At 37.7% G+C, this 20,696-nt stretch overlaps 1 protein-coding gene across 9 annotated transcripts in view; it reads right to left on the bottom strand.

Annotated features, from left to right (window-relative positions):
- LOC129768508 (titin) overlaps positions 1-20,696 on the bottom strand; it is a 240,920-nt gene that overhangs the window by 64,431 nt on the left and 155,793 nt on the right. For 7 of the 9 annotated variants that reach the window (XM_055770215.1, XM_055770208.1, XM_055770214.1 and 4 more), the window contains 3 exons: positions 2,602-2,696; positions 2,345-2,528; positions 1,209-2,283 (listed from right to left, as the gene is read on the bottom strand). The exons of the other annotated variants lie outside the window; for them this stretch is intronic. In XM_055770215.1, coding sequence (XP_055626190.1) covers positions 2,165-2,283; positions 2,345-2,528; positions 2,602-2,696 — 398 coding nt within the window. In that variant the 3' untranslated portion in view covers positions 1,209-2,164. Of the gene's footprint in view, positions 1-1,208; positions 2,284-2,344; positions 2,529-2,601; positions 2,697-20,696 lie in introns of those variants that run through there. 9 annotated transcript variants of the gene reach the window in all.

Below are 20,696 nucleotides of genomic sequence, written 5' to 3' on the forward strand. Positions count from 1 at the left end.
TAGTTTTCATTAGTGTGAGCATTGCCGGACTTGTGAATTTGAGTTATAGATGTCGTCTTCCAGACGAGAGGAAATGTGCGCTCACATAGAGAGTGGTTGTAAATAAGGCTGATCGGAATCTTCAAGGTGTCCGCACAAACCTTAAGAATTTACGGAGGGAGACGATCAGTACTTGCACTTTTCGAAGTGTCATGCCACCTAAGGCCGTGGTAACGTCGTTGACATTCATTGTCAGATGAAATCTGCAAATAACTTAACAAAACTGCTGGTGTGTCTGCATTTGTGCCGGCATACGTAATTTCTTCAGGAATGCGGATGACCTTTTTTAAGTTTTTAATATGATTTGATACGTTTGGTGCAGGTCCGATAAGCGTCAATTTTGTACTCTCTGTATTACGTTTCGAGCAACTAGGGTTTTTCTCGGTTTTCGCGAGTTTTCCTACGGGAATACTGTTTCCGAACTTTACGGACAACGATTCGCAGACAATCGGTTGAGTACCTACGCTTCCGGGGTGCTTGAATGTCAAAAACCTTTTCAAAAAAGAATGTCAAAAACCTCCGTTACGTTGCCAAATATGGCGTTCTAGTCTATGGCCGTAAAAAAATTCATTCAGAACTCCGAAGTCGCATCGTTTGAAGTCGACGTCGTCTGGATCTTTCGCTTTGACAGGAATTTAACTCAATAATCGGAACGGAAGAAAACGAAGGAGACGCACGGTGTTATAAACAGCCATGCGTCTCCATCTGAATTGAGTTCGGTTATATAGATAGAACAATAAAACACACATAGCCTATTTGATCGGGTCCATTTTTGCAGAAGTATATGATCATACATTGTTGAATGTTCTTGGAGTTAATCCCTTCTAAAGAAATCTCCAATATTTCAACTCGTTAACCTACAATAATGGGCCTCACCTCATTAACCTCACGATTGGGCCAAAAAATATGACATCGAACCTTACTCGTGGAAAAACATGCCAGGACGCTAGGATACTTAGCACAGTCGATGAGTGACCAGCCGAAGCGTTCGACTATGACCCGCTCTTTTGGAACTCGTGAATAAGGGTTTGATATTTATTATTCCATTTCTTGTTAATCATTCTAGATTACCATACTAAAAAACTGGTTTATTCCGGTTAATTAATCTTCACTGAGAACTTCCAGATCACAGCCCTTAACCGCCTTTCTTTCAAACTCATGGCGCCAAGTTATTTAATTTCGATTTATTCAAATCAATCTGTTTACATGATGCTTCGGAAGAGATTTACATATATATAACGATAAATTTCTGTTCCAATCATTCATTTCGAGCGTGGATAATTTGTTATAGCAATAATAGAAGAACAATAATATGCGTGAATGTGTATAGGTGTGAGTGGGTGTGTTTGTGTGTGCTTGTGTGACAAAATGTAGGTAACGTTAAAGCTAGCGTTCAACAAAATAGGAAAAATTTCACATTCTCATTTAGAATTTCACCTCAAGATTATTTATAGATTATCAGTTTTCGCCAGCGAGGGAAAGCAAGTTCAATTTTCAAATCGTTTTTTTATATGCTTCTGTCTGTGTACTGTTTTTATTCATAATTTTTCGATTCTTCAAATGTTTGTTTTTCTTTTATTCTCGTGATACTTCACCAAAATTAGTGCATCAAGCTGCTGAATCATTTTATGTCAAGCATCAATCGATAATTTTTTTTGTCAGCGTCCTGAATAATATTTAAAACTAAAATAAATAGCTTACGATTGTCTAATGATTCATAAATAAACAGGAAAAAATAATAGTAAAACCACTAAATAGACAACGATTAAAAGCAACACTTTACATAAAAAGTTGTTTCTTGAAAATCAAACTTTTCACCGTTTTCCATATTGGAATCGTTGCTAAAAGACAAAACTTGCAAGTAAAATAAAAAGCAAACATATTTCTTTTGTTTCGTTTCTCTGATAGATATTGACATTTCCTCCAAGTGGTAGATAGCGTTATCCGCGTGTCGATTTTGTTTTCCCTAAACGTTTTTTTTTATTTTAACGATTTTTTTTGTTGATTTTCGAATAGACTGATCGATCCTTTTCTCTTGGCTAGCAATGAATGAGGATGACGTGTAATCCGTCGAGTGTCAGAACAATTTCTACCGATAGTTCCTTCCGCGAGACGAGCTCTGAGCTCAGAAGTCCGTTACAGCGGACGCTGTTCTCCAATTGCTATCGACCACGGTTAGATCGGCGCATGTCTGCGAGTGGCCGATATGGTTCTCGGCCACACAGCAGTATTTAGCGGCATCACCTAAAAAAAATGAGAGTTTTTAAAACCGGTAAAAGAGTTCGATGTTTCGGCGTTGGCTCACTCTCGTAGGCAACTGGAAGCGAAAGACGGCAGACACCGTTCCGATACTCCGGGAAGTATCTCTGACCGTTCTCGTCGATCGGTACGTTGTTTTTGGTCCAGCGAATCGATGGCGTCGCATCGCACGCGACGATGCACTCGAAACGCGCCGGCTGTCCACTGACGACGGCGATATCCTTCAGCGGCTAAAATGTGGCGTTGAATAAACGGTTTATTGAACGTTTCAAAGTGTATCGGTCCCAGGCAGGGGTAACTTACCGCAACGAACAGCGGCTGCTTGGTGGCGATGGCCGGTTCCTGTGGGTGTTTCGGTGTGCTAGTCGCGGAACGGTTGTAGCCCTGAGCTGATTGGTCTGGATGAGAAAATTTACAATTTTCGGAAAACAGACGCAAAATTTTAGAATTTTTATCTCCATCCAAAATCATGGATCACTTCGAAAGCAAATTCTTACGAATGAGCGACGGAAGCTGGTGCAGATCATGCGGCGGTGAAGCGATTTATGCGATACGCACTCTGTGAATGCATGCTCTGAGTGGGGATTTCGGGCCGATGCACAAGCACACACGCGTTTACTTACCTGGAATGCTTGAAGTTGCTTGGATATGGTTAGTTTGGAATTTGGCACTCACACATAACACAAAACGGTACACTGTTATACGATTGGAGGTTCATTTACCCCTTTATGGCTTATTTGTGAATATGTTATTGTATAAAAACATTTGGCTGAAAATTGTTCATATTAATTTGGCTCGAACAGATCATGAACATTTGATTTCGATAGAATACTGTGATTATGTATATTACAGTTAACGTATAGTTAAATTAGAACGTATAGTTAACAGTTCTAGAGCCACCTGCTCCATTTCTGGCTATGTATGTTCTAAAATTGTCAGTAAATAGCTATCGTAGCAGTCAGAAGCACGTCCTTCCTCCGGTCGTACGAATCAATCTATAATTGCTTCGTATTTGCTGAATAGTTTTATATATTACTCATTTCTTAAGAAAATTATTGTCTCGTCCAGCTCGATGATTCACTAAATACAAAGCAGACCCACGCAAAATCATTCATCTGCACCCTAATCCTCTCCGATTATTTTAAAACTATCTCCATTTGTAAGCTATTAGTTATAATGGCATTTTTCAGTATCTTGTAACCAATTCTAATTAAGATTATTTTCCCATATGTATCCTTAATTGTTGCCATTGAAATCGTATTTTCTTTTGATAAACGATGGGTTTGAAGTATCATCCATAATCAGTCTTGAGTTTGGTCAGACTCAAGACTCGGAACGGTCGCACTAATAGCTCGTTACCGGAAATCAAGAACAGTATATGTCCGTGATACAATCCGACTGATTTTTTTCATCTTCCTGCTGGTTCACATTCCCATCTCAAAAACTTCTTACCACGTTGAGCTCCGCGTCAGGCCCTAGAGTCTTTCTTTTTGTTGAAAGAGCGTTGAAAAAATTTTCATTGTGACTATTAGTTACGAAGTAAGCATATCTGTGTGAATAAAAATGGATCGCCAAATGTGTTGCTAAGCGCAAAACTCTAGGAAAGAATCGTCCGATTTGAGTCTTTTTTTGCCACTGCTACATACTGACACTTTCACTGTATACCCTAATTTGTGTTGTTAATATAAAAAATGAGAGTTTTTTTAAACTCTTTCAGTTTTGTTTTTCCAGTTTTTTTTTCAATTTTCCCAGATTTTTCCATTATTTTTTTCTAGTCATTCCAGTTTTTTCAAAAATTTTGTTGGCATCTGTGCTTATACCTCATAATATCTCATACCTCATGCTTTTACCATGTCGGAGGTTCGGGTTCGATTCCCGTTCTGGTAGGAGGAATTTTTCTTCAAAGAAATTTTCCTTCGACTGTGGTCACTGTGGTCACGCCATTCAGAATGCATTCAAGGCGTGTTATTTGGCATAAAAATCTCAGCAAAGTACCAATAAAAATGACGCAAGTTATACTACTTTCAGATGGCGAAGGTCCTCTTGGAACGTGAGTGCCATTTAAGACGAATAAGAAAAAGAAGAAGAAGATGTCATCATTTGTTCAAATAAAGAGGTAGGCTAACTCACGGGGTGAGTTAGACATACGGGGTGAATTGGACCACTCCTTTATCTCGAAAAGTACGGCTCAACTTGGATGTTTTATAACTTAACTTAATTTACTTCACGTAAAATAACATTGGTAAATTTTAACAGGTGGAGGGAAACGGTAGCATAACCACATCAGGCACTTTGATTGTCAGTTTTTCGAGCGTGGTTTTATAGTTTTTTCCGCTCATTAAACAAACTTTTCGTGTATTGTGGAGTAAAGTTCTGTTCACCTACAGAAGAGGAACATATTGATGCAGCGAAACTGTAAATTTGATAACAATAAAGGAAATTAATTGCATTTTTATTTTTGCATGTTGTGTGGGGTGAATTGGTCATACAGGTTTGAGGCTTTTCTTCGGTCTAATTGATTCCGGATGTCGCAGAGGTACAAAAAAAAGATGCATAGACAACGTTGGAAGAGCAAGGAGCTTGAAAGAGCAACGCAGGTCATCAAGAACTGATTTTCTTTGACCAAGCATCGAAAGTGTTCAAAAATGCTCGAACAACAGTGAAAAGATTGATGCAGAATTCGAATTAGTGTCAATGCAATTTTTCTGGTCTGGAATCTGGCCAAGACACCTGGTATCGATTCCAAAACACTGTTACTGATTGTAACATTATTCCAAAATACTTTACATAAACAAAAGTATGTTTCTTTCGATGAAACACACACTGGACCAAATCACCCCGCATTTAATTTTAATGTCCAAAAATCGTCTCTTTTATTTTATGGTATATTTGGTAGATTGAAGCTTGATATAATGATTAAACATTATTGATTGAGAGAAAACAAGTGTAGCTCAGTGTTCAATGTGCCATTTTTTGTTTAGACCGTATTGGTTTGGGAATATTAGGCGATTTGCTTAGGTGGTCCAAATTCCCCCCTTTTACCCTACTCTCGGGAAGCTTTGCTGTTTAGTTTTTGCTTGAAGAAAGATGCAGCAGAAAGTCATCGCTGCTGTCTCGTATCTATGAGGACCGTGTTAAATAAATTTAAACCTATGAATACCGGTTTGGACGGTTCAAGACAGGATACTTCGACACAAGCGACAAAAAGGAGGTGTAGAGAGCGACTCAATAAGTCATATCATTGCGTCTAAAAGCAATGGACTGTTAAATTCAAAATAAAATCCCTCAAAACTGGCTAGTACATCCAATATCTTATTGCTTCATCGATTTCTTTCTCCAGAACATGGTTTCATCACTGAATATGCATATCTATATGTACAAAAACACATGTCATGAGGAGAGGGGAAATATTGCAATTTAAGTTCTGCTCGTTGGCAACTTACTCACTCGGCCAGAGCATAAAAGCGGAATAGTTTGTCTTCACATCGTTTTTCAGCGTCACAAAATTTAGATTGAAATGGTTGCCAACAAACTGTTTTAATGTTTTGTTTATTAGAAATATGGAATGCTGGCGGTGAAGGAACAAACATATAATTGTTTGTGACATTTACATTTTTTTTCACATTTTTTAGTTTTTTTAAATTAATTTTACTTTTATTAAATTGATTTTCATTTCAATTTAAAATTTTATTAAATTTTAAATTGAAATGAAAATCTGCAAAAAAGCAATTTCCTTTTTCTAACGACCGCCATTTTGTCAAACAATTTTTTTTACTTAATCAGGATTTGTTATGACATAGGACTACGTCTTTGATTTCTATATAGGGGGGTCACTCTACGAAAAATGTAACGATTCATTAAGAGTTTTCAAATGCATATTACTCAAAATCGTTATTGCGACATATATTGTGTTATATACAATTAGACAGGAAATTTATCCAGCAATTGTTTTGCTTGAAACATGGACAGAGAATATCGTAAAAAAGTTAACAATTTGACAATTAAAATTGGTATGTTTCCTTTCGATTGCACTAATCACTAGCTTTCCTCCCCGGCGCAACGAATAATCTTTTTGCCTAAACTCGGGCGTTAGCTCACAATGTGAGATGATGCGTATTTTGAATTATTTTAATTTGACTGGCTGCTGATTTAAAAGATAGAAAGGGTATACTCACGCATATCAGATCAGATTGAGTAGTCGCGATCCTAATATTATACTCCCCATATATGTCTTCCTAAGGAACCCGCTTCCCTTCCTCGAATGCACATGCCCATTCTCCTTTCCCTTGCCTATGCAAAAGCAGAACTTAGCACCCAATGAGATCAATTCACTACATCAACTACATGACCTTCCCAAGAGAGCACTCATGGCCTTAGAATAATCAATATACATCACCTGGCTATAAAGTTATTACAACCCTCTACAAACAGTGTTCTGGACAACGTGGCATCGAAGGAGAAAATGTTATTTTTAACTGTAATATATTTCTGTAGTCATATATTTATTTGACTATGGCTTATATATAGACTTAAAAAAAATGTTTAAAAATGATACAAGAAGCCTTTTGTATTCTTCTGCATAATTGGAAAAACCGAAGAAACCACCCTTTTTGGTTTTAATGGTATTTTTGTGTACATTTTTGAATAGATTGTGGTTTCGGATTCTATCACGTTATCTCATCTAACCCGTTGAAGGATACAAATTCATACAGGAAACGGTTTTTCTATGGCTTCCATTTGATGCATCAAAAGTGAAAAAATACAGATTTTGAACAATGAAAAAAGCCAATTCAAATGCAATTACTACTAGTCCTTGCTGTATTGTCAAAAGATAAAGAAACAACTAATGGAATAATGGATGGGTAAAAATTCTCTTTGTTTAACTTGTTCAGAGTCGAAATTCGTGCCTCTACACTAGAATACCCCCTCAAGTCGAACAGTTTCAGAGTTCTACGTCAAATATACGGTCGTCTCCTAGACACAACCTCTTACAATGTTTGTTCAAGATAATTGTGAAGACTAGAAATGATCATCTAGCACTCTGGGTATCCCTTGTAAATGCCCATTCGAAAATCATTAAAATTTGTAAGTTCTTGAATAAAAATCTATGGATCTAATACGAAACATACACTGCTTAGAAAATTTTGGCTTAGTTTCATAAAAATTTCTCTCGGAAACTCGGAAGAGGGAGGGTAATTCTTTAAACTAACGATTTGTTCACTGGCATTGAGTCGGACGACCTACTCGACTGTTTTTCGTCGAGCTCGACTCCTGTAACACCAACAATAGACGAATCGTTTTATAGAATAAGTCGCTATGATTTCTTTGCCATCCCAAAGACTGAGGTAATACGTATCTGAGATGTTGATTCAATAATAGGAAGATCAAAAATTAACTGATTCTGAGTAGAAACGAAACTTGATAGATGTTGTGTAACGCAAACCAACATTGTACGATATTAGCAAAGTGAGATGCGAAGCTGTTGCAATGTTGAACTTACACAAAATGTATGCACTATTGAAATCGGGGGTTTTGAAATGTTGTCTTGATGCCAAATGTTTTAAAATTGCGTGAAACGTCGAGATCTAGTGTCATCTCGAAAAAATAAAGATTTATCAAAAATCGACAGTCTGGGACTTAGTTTGTTTTACGGAATAAGAGACGAAACGTATGGTTTTGGGTACCTATAAAAATAGTTTTCGATTTTTCGAACTTGCTGCGATATTATGATTTGCACGATAATATACCCTATGCAAAATATTAGCTCATTCCAACTTCATTTATTAGTGTCACAGACGTTAAGTTTTTTTGAAAAACAAAAACTCAACGAAAATCGGGGTTTCCAAAAAAATTGTTGAAGCCAAATGTCTTAAAATGGCATTACTCGTCGAGATTTACTGTTATCTCGAAAAAAAATCGTTTTTCCGTCTGAAAAGTCGACTTTTGAAGACATTTGGCATAAAAAAAAAAAAAAAATTAGAACCCTGATTTCCGGTGATTTTTCGGTTTTCAAAAAACTCAAATTTGAACGTCTGCAATACGAATGAATGAAGTTCGAATGAGCTAATATTTCGCATGGGGTATATTATCGTGTAAATCAACATTTCACAACATGAATGAAAAAGCGAGATAACTATTCTTATTGGCACTTGAAACCCTACGTTTCGTCTCGTATTTCAAAAAAAAAGTCCCAGAGTGTCGATTTTTGACAAAAAATTTTTTTTCAAGATGACACTAGATCTCGACGAATGAAGTCATGATCAAACTCAAGTCCAAACAAACATAACAAGCTTGCATTTAGGTTGCAAGTTTATTTGTGTTCTGAAATTCGTTGGAGCTTGAATGATAATACATCATCGACTAATTTAATTCAAAAGATTACAACTTGATTACACAGCTGAATGAAGTGATTGAAATATAATTTAACAAATATTTAGTTACCTCTGCGCGTTGTGTTTTTTTATTACTTCAGGATACTTGGTCGGTGTTAAGTCAGACTAGTCCATGTGATATTCTCAGGATTTCGAGAAAAACGAGCTTGAAGTTTAGTGATGTAAGGGATTTTCATTGATCATTCAAAATAATTCCGATCCGTTATTTCTGCTGTACGCTTGATTTTTCAAATGTGGTATGTAGCTTACAACATGCTTAACCTAATGCAATCAATAACTCGAAATTTTTAATTTTGCGACTTGGTCCACTCTGACTTAACGCCGACCACTTGTCACCGAAAATTATGAATCGTTTTCTTTGTTTTCGTTTTTTACGCTGAATGGTGCCTAATGCAAATTTTCTATACAATCGTGACCATCGGCATTGCGAAATAAAGGGTGTGTCACATCAAATTGCATCACGGAAAAAACGCTGTAGAAATTTAATTTTTAGGAATTATATCTTCAGCTTTCGCTTATAATCAGATAAGAGTGTATAGATCACGTTGGCCATGCTTCACTGTCAATTTTTCGTAAATTTGGAAAAATGTCGTCGAACGAAAAAGAGCGTCGTGAATTAATCCTGTGCACTCATTTCGAGAATCCGGAGTTGTCACATCGGGACATCGGTAAGATGCTGGGAATCGTCCAATCCACGGTCAGCAGAGTACTAAAACTATACTTCGAGAACCTAACCATCGACCGGAAGGTGAAGAACGGCAAAAATGGATGCTCCGTCAGTGAAAGAGATCACAAGCGCGTAGTTAAGCAGTTTAGACGTGATCCGAGAAGTTCGGTCCGGGATATCGCCAATAAGCTGAATTTGTCAAGTTCATTCGTCCAGCGGACCAAGCAGCGGGAGGGCCTGCGTACATACAAGGTTCAGAAGGCTCCTAACCGCGACGAAAGGCAAAACATGGTGGGGAAGACGCGAGCCCGGAAGCTGTACACCGAAATGCTGACGAAGCCGCATTGCCTGGTAATGGACGACGAAACCTACGTCAAAGCGGACTTTCGTCAGCTGCCGGGCCTGTTATTCTTCTCCGCAGAGGACAAATTCAGCGTTCCGGAGGAGATTCGCAAGCAGAAACTATCCAAGTTTGCCAAAAAGTACATGGTGTGGCAAGCGATCTGCTCTTGCGGAAAGCGGAGCGTCCCCTTCGTGATGACCGGCACGGTAAACGGGCAGGTTTACCTTAAGGAGTGCTTACAGAAGCGCTTACTACCACTATTGAAGCAGCACGAGGGCCCGACCATCTTCTGGCCGGATCTCGCTTCGTGCCACTATTCAAAGGACGTGTTGGAGTGGTACGAAGCCAACGGAGTCACCTTCGTGCCAAAGGAAATGAACCAGCCCAACGCGCCGGAGCTTCGCCCAATAGAAAAATATTGGGCGATTATGAAGCAGGCCCTCCGGAAGAACCCAAAAGTTGTCAAATCGGAGGCGGACTTCAAGAGAAAATGGATTTCTGTTCAAAAAAACTACAACCTGACGTTGTACAGAACCTTATGGACGGGGTAAAGAGGAAGGTGCGAGCATACGGGCTTGGGCTCGAAGTATGAATAAAAAGAAAATGCCAAAAGTTGTTTAATAGTTTTTATTTTACTGTCTAAAATTTTCAAAAGGATCGGTCTACTGGGCGAATTTCTACAGCGTTTTTTCCGTGATGCAATTTGATGTGACACACCCTTTAGATGCAAGATGCATCTTTACACTCGGGAATATGTGCATACTTCAAAAGCGGTATGAACTCAATGCTGTTGCTCGGTTATTCGAAAATATCCCTTGATGACTTCAGCTTACTGAACTTCTACGTATACCGTTTGACAAAATGTTGATAACAATTTGCTGCGATAACGTCGATCACGTCGATTGAATAATATGCGTTCAACTTACAGGTCAAAATAAAAACTGAGCCTGCCCGAAAATACGTACGTACACTTGGGAGATGCAATTAATTCAGAGGGAAATGTTCTGGCGTTCACATATTCTGGAAGTCCACGAGAAATGAATGAAGTGAACATGGCATCATGTCATACGACTTGCAACGAAGAAAGTAATCTATGCATGAATTGACCTAAATTGAGATTTGTTCGCATTTGAATTCGGAAATTGTTTCATTCAATCACTGGTTTCATCAATAATTTAATCAATACACTTAAATGACTACTATGCCAACAGGAGTCCTGCGTCAACCTTACGATTGTATTTTAGGTACCCCACCCATAGTTTTTGACGAAGGATTACGTATTTCGAGAACATGTTTTTATCTCTACTTTACGATTAGTCTTAAACATTAATTACCTACTTTAGTACAGGGTGGGCCATTTAAAGTGGAAGCCTCTGGCAACCCCATAACTTTTGACAGACATGTCAGATTAGCAAATGTCATACCGCGTTGGAAGCGTCATTTCAGTACAATTTTAACCATGGAACAATACACACCTAAACAACGCGCTGAAATTGTTCAGCTGTACATTCAAAATAACTTCTCAATTGTGTTAACTAAACGTGCGTGGAAAAATAAAAATAAAGTTAAAACATCGCCTGGAGACAACACTATACGTCGATTATATGTCAAATTTATATCGTCTGGTAGTGTTGGTAATGCCAGTCATCTGTCCAGACAACGACCAAGACGTTTCGACGAGAATATTGATGCCGTTCGAGCCAGTGTTGCAGAGACTCCATCGACATCAGGTCGCCATCGTTCGCAAGAGTTAGGCATCGCTCGAACCACTCTCCGACGCATAATTCGTGTTGATTTGAAAATGTTTCCGTATAAAATTCAAATGGCTCAACAACTTAACCCATCTGACTTACCACGTCGACTTGATTTTGCGAAATGGACCATCGAAATGGCCAAAAATGAACGTGGCTTTTGGTAAAAAATCATAATGTCTGATGAGGCGCATTTCAACTTGAATGGAGGAGTGAATAAACAAAATTGTCGGTTTTATGCTACTGAAAACCCTCAATTCATCGAAACGCAACCTCTCTACGACCAAAAAGTTACTGTGTGGTGTGGCATTTATGCCGATAAAGTCATCGGCCCGTACTTCTTTGAAAACGAAAATGGAGCAACGGTAACCGTGAATGGGGAGCGTTATCGGACAATGATAACCGATTTTTTATTGTCATTTGTTCGTAAAAATGAATTGGACAATTACTGGTTCCAACAGGACGGCGCTACATGCCATACAGCGGCTGCCACGACCAAATTATTGCGCGAAAGGTTCCCCGGAAGATTAATATCGAAAAACGGCGATTATGACTGGCCACCGAGATCACCTGATTTGACGCCTCCTGACTTTTTTTTATGGGGATATTTAAAATCCAGCATTTATAAAAAATACACTTTATACACTGGTAAACCAAGGACCCTGGCTGCGCTGAAAGACAATATCCGACAAGAAATTGCTGCCATATCGGCCGAAACATTGGGCAAAGTGATGGAAAATGCCGAAAAAAGGGCACATTTTGCGGTCAAGGCCAGAGGCGGTCATTTACGAGATATCATAATCAAAAAGTAGTTAGAACAAATCTCCTTGGACCAAAATAAATGAATTTCAAAAAAAAAAAATTTAAATTCCACTTCTTTACTTTGCTATTGCAAAAACAAATCCTTCCACTTTAAATGGCCCACCCTGTATTTGTAAGTAATTTGTATTAAAAATTATAAATTACACTTGATAGTTAATGAAATTCATGTATCCATGAATATAGGCTGTAGGCGTAATTGTCGTACAATCACAGCCGATTATTTTTTTGTTTCACAATCACCATCATACCACATTTTTAACCCTCCTATACTCGCGAATACGGTTTCGCAGACCGAAGGTTAATAATTTTGTTTTGAGAAGGTTGTTGAATTTCAATATAAAATAATGTCAAGTTCTCTCATTTCATCATCCGCTAAGTTTTTAAATTGGTAAGTATTATGTATGTGTTAGGAAAAAAACTATAGATTTTTATAGAAATTCGGCTATAGGGGTCTATGGTATCACTTTATTCTGAAAAAGGGGTCTATTGCCCAAAACAGTTTGAGAACCCCTGGTCTAAAGTATCCCAAACTTGCATATGCGGACGATTTTAAATTGTTCTACACTGTGAATAGTTTCGATGATGCGATATTCCTACAGCAACAATTCGAAATTTTCTCTGATTGGTGCGAAACCAATAGAATGGTTTTAAATCCAGCAAAGTGTTCAGTCATATTGTTCACGCGGAAATGATCACCTGTAACATTTTCGTATAAAATATGCAATATCTATTTGAACCGTGTTGTCAAGGATCTATCAAGGATCTTGGTCCTAGATTCAAAGCTGACGTTCAGCGACCATATCTCATACATCATCAATAAGGCATCTAGGATATTAGGTTTCACATTGTATTGAAGCTCTTTATTGTGCTTTAGTGCACTCTCTTCTTGAATATGCGTGCATAGTATGGTCTTCTTTTGATAAAAATGGGTGGGTTATATCTATGATATAACCGCAAGGTTGACGTGGGACTATCTTAGCGTAGCAATCATTTGTTTGTATTGATTAAATTTTTGATTGAATGATACAATTCCCGAATTCAATCAAATTCAATATATTTGCTTTGTGAGTAAAAAGACTGTATTATTTCATATTACGTCAATTCATGCATTGTGATAGATTATGTTCTTCGTTACAAGTAAATTTAATGACAGTCCTTTTACGTTTGGTATGATGCCTAGGACAAAACATGTAAACGGAAGAATTATCAAACGATTATTTTATTTTACGTTTCCTTCTGAAGTTTGCATCTCTCAAGTGTACGTATTTCTCGAACCGCGAATTTGCTTAATTTGATGAACTTCAGGCACTCAGTTTCGAATTTGACATGTACGTCGAACGCATATTATTTAATCAATAGGCATCATCGCAGCAATTGGTTATCAACATCTTGCCTAATCATCAAATGGTATGCGTAGGAATTCAGTGAGCAGAAAATATTAAGGCATATCCTTCAATACAATCTTGAATAAACGAGCCAAAGCGTGGTGTTCGTACCCGCTTTTGTAATCCGTGTTAGGAAAACACTTTTCGGAGTGCAAAAAAACATGCGAGTGCCGAAGAACCCCGGAAGACCGTTTTAAGGAAGCATATTCTAGTTTGCACAAAGGCAAGCGAGTACAAAAGTACTCGCAGTTTGCATTTATTTGCTGAGCCGATTTCCCCAGACATCTTGGTTTTGAAATCTGTGTTAGGCAAACACATTTTAGTCGGAACAAAAATGCCCCCGACTTGCATGAATTTGCAATGCCAATTTCCTCAGACACCTTGGTTCAAAGTCTGTGTTGGGGAGACACATTTCAGTCGGAACAAAAATACCCCCGACTTTCATGTATTTGCAATGCCGATTACCCCACGCTCCATGGATTTGAAGTCTGTGTTAGGGAAACACATTTCAGTCGGAACAAAAATGCCCCCAACTTACATGTATTTGCAATGCCGATCTCTCCAACGCTGCTTGGTTTTGAAGTCTGTGTTAGGGAACACATTTCGATAAGAACAAAAGTCCCCATACTTTCATGTATTTGCAATGCCGATTTCCCCAAGGCTGCTTGGTTTTGATGGCTGTGTTAGGGAAACCGTAGATCGGGCCAATCAAAATGAGGTAGTTAGGGCGTTTAGATAACGCTTAACATTTTACAGTTATTCAATTGTTTCTAATGAAAAATAACATTCTATTAATTGCGATAGAAGCGTAGAAATATTCCCTATCAATTAATGCAAACATCTTTCCGATCCAGTAAGAAATGTTCGAGTTATAAGCATTCGGAATCTTTCATTTTTCCCTGCATGTTCTGTGTTTAGGTTTTCATTTTACCCCCCACATACTCCGGTTAGACGTAGTCCCACGTCAAAATAGTGTCCAGAGAAAAATCGTCCGTTTCGCCCTACGCAACTTGCCTTGGAGTGAATCTACCTTGCCTTGCCTTTCGAATCTACCTAGCTATGAGGATCGTTGTAATCTGATCGGACTCGATTTGCTGAGCTTACGTGAAGATGTAGCGAAGGCAACTTTTATATCCGATCTAAATTCCTCGAAAATCGATTGTGCTGATCTTCTTCGGTCGATCGATTTTAATATACGTCCTCGTAATCTGCGTTCACATACATTTCTCTGCCTTCCTCACTCTCGCACAAACTACGGTTACAACGAACCCGTATCGAGTATGTCTCGTGTATTTAACCGTTGCTACTTGTCTTTTGACTTTCACTTATCTCGTGCAAGTTTAAGGAGGGTATCTTTTTTTTTTTTTTTTTTTTATTTATTCATCGTCTTCGAGAGTATCGTACAGACTGGTTATACTTATGATATATTCTTAATCCTAGCTTTAAAATAATCTTTGGTCATGTTGAAATCAAAAATTTGGCAGACATTGTTGAAGGCTCGAAGGCAGGAACTGAATGGATTATTGTAGCCATAGCATGTTCTATGTCCAGGAACAGCAATTAATGCGGAGAAACGCAGCTGACGTTGAGGAACGTTTATTGGAATATGCAGAAGAAGATCGGCACACTCGATGTTTTCACTGAGGATGTCGAATACAATCAGTCGTTGCATCTTCAGTCGCCTTGCCGTGAGCAATTCCAAGTCGATTAGACGACAACGTTCCGAATAATGGGGAAGATGGACGGGATCATTCCACGGGAGATGTCGCAATGCAAATCGAATGAAACATTTCTGTACACGCTCGATACGTACAATCTCGGAAACGTGGTATGGGGCCCAGACCGGTGCAGCGTACTCTAAGTTGCTCCTCACTAAACTACAGTACAAAGCTTTTAGTGCATATACGTCGGTGAACTGTGACGCATTCCGACGTATAAATCCCAGGATAGAGAATGCTTTGGAGGTGATAGCTGAGATGTGATCGTGGAAACGTAGCTTTGAGTCCATGATAACACCCAAGTCACGGATAGAATGTACACGATCCAAGAAAAGAGTGTCGATCTTGTATCGGTAGTCTATCGGCTCGTAGCAACGACTAAAGGTGATCACCTTGCACTTACTTGTGTTCACACGCATGCCGTTGTCTTTGCACCACTGCGCTAGAGAATCGATATCGGCCTGCAAGCTGCAGCAGTCCGCAGCTGATTTGATGACTCGGAAAATTTTAAGGTCGTCGGCAAACAATAGTTTTCCAGAAGATATTCGTAGGCACAAGTCATTAATGAAGATTACAAATATCAATGGCCCTAGTACACTTCCTTGGGGGACTCCGGACGCTATATCGAATGTTGTGGATCGTGCTGAGTTCACCTCAACAAAAGCTTTCCTACCGGTCAGGTAAGACATCAACCAATCGGATATCCAATCAGGAAAACCCATGTGCTTCATTTTTCTCACTGTAAGAATATGCGGAACAGTATCGAAAGCCTTGACCGCTCTTTCCAGTTAGGCATAGTTTAAAGTAGATTAAGTATTTTAAGTTATTAATTTATTAGATATCATTAGGGCACTCATGTTCATGCCTGTTGATAGTAATGAATAACAAAGATTATACCACGAGCCAAGACAATGTTGTTGAATATGTCATTCAATTCTTGAATTAGTTAGGATTGTCCGGATTAAATTTTATTATTAGGAATTATTAATCAAACGCGATTTTAGAAGGGTGGTAGATAAAGTGATGAACAACGGCATTGCAACCACAATCCTGAACATAGAGGTGGAGATGTTTTGATTCTACAAATCCCAATATTTTTTTCTGGGCCTGCTAGTTAATAAAAATAATCATAACTCCTTGAAGCTAACACCCTTGCAACACGGTGCAAAAATGTTTTCGTTCTTCACTGCTCTCGTCCGAAATATTCGAATTTCACCAGTGCAACAATAATCCCCGCCGCCGTCAATGCACATAAATCCTGCCAGAAAATGACCGCCGTTGCGTTAAATTCTGCGTTCTGGCTGACCACTTTTCGTCCCACTAAATCTTGTACATTTTGTGAAATTTGTCATAAATACATTTTCCGCTCGTACGGTCCCGTTTTCGGACAACCGCTGCTGTGTGACATGGTTCTACTTTCTATCACATGAAAAATCGACTCAGTTTTTTCTGTTTTGTTAGAGACGAATGAACTCTCAGAGTTTAAAGTCTCTCTAATTCAATACCTTCCTTCCTTCTGTTTTGTTTTCGCCCAAAGAAGTGGACATTCTAACTATAGCCAGTTCGTCAAGAACTCATTTGGTGTGACAAACTCCCAATAACTATCGTTAGGCTGTCAATTTTGTGTGGCAGATGAACGAAAATTACGCAACTTAGTGCTTTGGGTTTTGATTTTTGATAGAGTATTTTATTTGTTTTCTCTGCAAGTGAATTATCACATGAAATCGCGAAAAAAAAACACACCATCTCAGCCGGCGCTTTTCGCAAACAAGCAAATAAGATTTTGCTGTTTTGGGGGGCGAACAAGTGTTCGAAGAGACGGTGATCTTGCGCTGGCAACTCACTCATAACTCACTGCCGAAGGTTGGCGATCGTTCAGAAGCAACAGGGGAATGGGAGGTTTGCGTGAAAATTTATTTTAATATGCTCTTGGTGGCGATTCTTTTCTGTCCTTGCCTTAGCCAACATTCGAATACGACCACGATGTTGATCTTCCACTCCGCTGCAGCAACGCGCAATCGATCCTCCAATGATGTTGCGAGAAAGTGGAGGATTAATACGAAGCTTGAGTCACTTCCCGGAGATGAGTCGACCAAGTATTCATAATCTGGCGGTGATGAGTGACTGTTCGTAAGCCACCCTAACTGACAGCAGCCAAGACGGGATTGGGTCAAATCGTTCGGATTCCACCCAACAATGTTGTGGCAAATTTCGCTTTCTTTCGCTCGTGATCCAAACTTTTATTTTTACCTTCAATCAAGCGCGGAAAAAGGTGGGATAGGCTGACCTCACGTGTAGGAATTTCATTTGTTTCTTATTTGCATGTTTGTGGAACACACGCCTTTGCCTGCGTAGGAAAGTTGCTCTGAAAAATAAAACCATGTCCTCCGCCTGCAGGCAGCTGTTGTTTTTGTTTTGTCTCCACTGGCCATCAATTTAACTCGCACAGCTTGGGAAGAATCTATTTCTACATTGCAACAGTTCCGAACATTGATTACTGCGGTAGATTAAACTATTTGGATAAAATAGCATCGAGGCATCGGGCGCCACAATACAGAATATTGATTGTGAAACATTTAAATAATTTTCTTTGAGCAACCACATCCAAATTTTTACGACTACGTGCACGCATTTTGTCACTGTAAACATTGATATGATCTCGACCATAAATTCTCAAAATAAACTAACCCCTTTTCGTCATTGTTCACGATCAGCTGTTCGGTTGTGACAGCCACATCGACAGCATTGGCTACAGGAAATACTTCTCTGACACTTCAAATCAGTATTATCATGAAAAAGAAATCTCTAGTATATGGTTTATCTTCATTTTCTCGAGTAAACAAGTCGGTAAAGCGTAGCATTTTGCGTTAGCTGTTTGAAAAATTTTGAAATTTCCCAGGACGCCACTGATAATCGTGGCGCCTATGTACGCAATATAAAGATGAACACAGTTACATTATTCTTCTCTCAAATGCGTCATACAAAGTTTAGGGGCATTTCCGTGAATATCGTTTACCCTCGTCCGTGGAGCTAAGTTTTACATTGCGGATTGGGTTAATCGGAGCTTAACTGTTTTTTTTCCTGCATATTGCTCGCTCTTCTCGAGATATAGTTAATTTCATATTTTTGTCAAAGTAAATAAAAATCAGAGTGTATCGAATCGAAAGCGGCTGTATTTTAATTTCAAAGGAATGAGGGTAAGTATGGGTAAAGTGGTCGTCCTAAGAAATACGAATATTTCCTGCGTCCACATATTGAAGCTCAAGTAATTGTTGTGAAAGATAATACACTTTGTTTAGTATATAAATAGTACATTTTTCATTATAAAAAAAGGTTGCAAAATCGAACATTTTTGATGTAGGATTACGTCTATCGGGAACATACCGTTTTGTCTCATATTCCGAACAGTCTCAAATTCCGAACACTCTTTTTTTAAAAATAAATTTATCACACTTTAAAGGCATTGCTATAGCTTATAATTTAAAATATTAAACATTTGCAAAAAAGTGACAGTCAAAACCAAAGATAAAATGCTTGCGTTAGAAAATTGCGTAAAAGCAAGGGTCGTTAATGTTTCAGTTTATGTAGTTCTTTCAATTTTTTTTGCGTTTGCTTTTTTTCATGTTAAGTGCTAGAAAAGGTGAGAATCTACAATAAATGGATGAAAAAAAAGATATTTTATGCAGAAATATTCATTAAAATTAGTTAACATTAGTTAACATTCTTACCATTCTTTGGTTTATAGCCTTCTTTTTAAAATTAATTTACAGGTATCGATACTGCCTATAATTTATAATACTAAATATTTACGAAAAAGTGACTAGCGAAGGCCAGTGATGAAATGATTGCATTGACAAAATCCGTAGAAAACAAGCATCGTGAATTTTTAAATTTTTGTAGTTGAAATTATTTTGTCTGCTGTTTATATGTTCATTTGGTAAGAATCTCGTTACGAATCTGCTATCATTTGGTAAAAAAATCTTTTGTGCAGAAATCTGTATTAAAATTAGCGTTAAAGTAGTGTTCGTAATTTGTATCAAGTTTCAACGCATGAATCGAATTTCGAAAGAAAATATTTGAACACACTATTTTCCGGCAAATACAGCGGTAGTTCACAAATTGGGGTACAAGGACAATCCAATTCTGGAGCAACAATATAAAAATACCATTTGTTAACAAATGTTTGCGAGCTCTTTCCTTGCAAAACGCAGGTCGCAGGTGCAAACCAACGAGAGTAAAATTGATTTTCTTAGCTAGGTTTTCAACTTAAACCACAATAACAAAATCGGAGTCCTGAAAGGACAGGTCGAACTCGATTATATACTGATTCGTTTATACAGCCATTCCATGCCATTTCGTGGTTCTCCGATTTCCGTGAAAAGTGGTAGTTTTGTTCTTCATCGCAAAATATCAGAACCGTATTTTTTATTTTTTTTGTTAGGGTGACCATTTCCATTTTTGGGTGGTCCAAAAATTCATTTTATTCTCATTTTTTTTCCAAAAATTACTTTTTTTTCCCAAATATTACTTTTTTTTCCAAAAATTACTTTTTTTTCAAAAAACCATAGCTTTTCAACTAATGGACCGCTTCAGATGATCGACATATCAAATTAAACCAGTTAGCTGGCCTTTTTTGAGAAAATACTACATCTACAAATTTGAAAATTTTGAATTTTATTTTTATAATACGTATTTGTTTTTTTATAGTTTTCATGGTCTCGGGACCTAGGGCACTATATTTTTTTATATTTTTTCTTGAAAGCTGAATGTTTTTTTCTTGTTTACATAACATGTCCAAAAATCAGAAATGTATTTTTTTATTTTGAATTATAATTTTTCAAAGTTAATCGATGCTCTAAAAATCATGTTTCCCTTTTTCTTTTTTTCCAAAAATGACGTTTTTCAAAAATTCATAACTTTTGAACTACCTAACAGATTTGGATAATCGACATATTAAATTAAAGTCAATGAGCTAGTCTTCTTTGAAAAAATATTGAATTTGCAAAAAATGGAATCCTATTCGCATAGATCAAGTAGCAGAGGAATATCGAACGAAGACTAAATCATGTTAACTTTGAAAAATAATAACTCAAAAACGATAAAAAAACACACCTCTGATTTTTTGATATGTTATGTAAAAATTATAAGCTTTCAAGAAAAAATATAAAAAATGTATAGCGTCCTTGGTCCCGATACCATGAAAACTGAGAAAAAAACGAACACAATCGATAATTACGAAAACAAAATCGAATATTCTTGCTAGTAAAATATTTTTCCACAAAAGATTAGCTTATTCGCTTAAATTTGATATATCTATCAT

Source organism: Toxorhynchites rutilus, chromosome 2 (assembly GCF_029784135.1).
Source record: "Toxorhynchites rutilus septentrionalis strain SRP chromosome 2, ASM2978413v1, whole genome shotgun sequence".
Taxonomy (NCBI): Eukaryota; Metazoa; Arthropoda; class Insecta; order Diptera; family Culicidae; genus Toxorhynchites; species Toxorhynchites rutilus.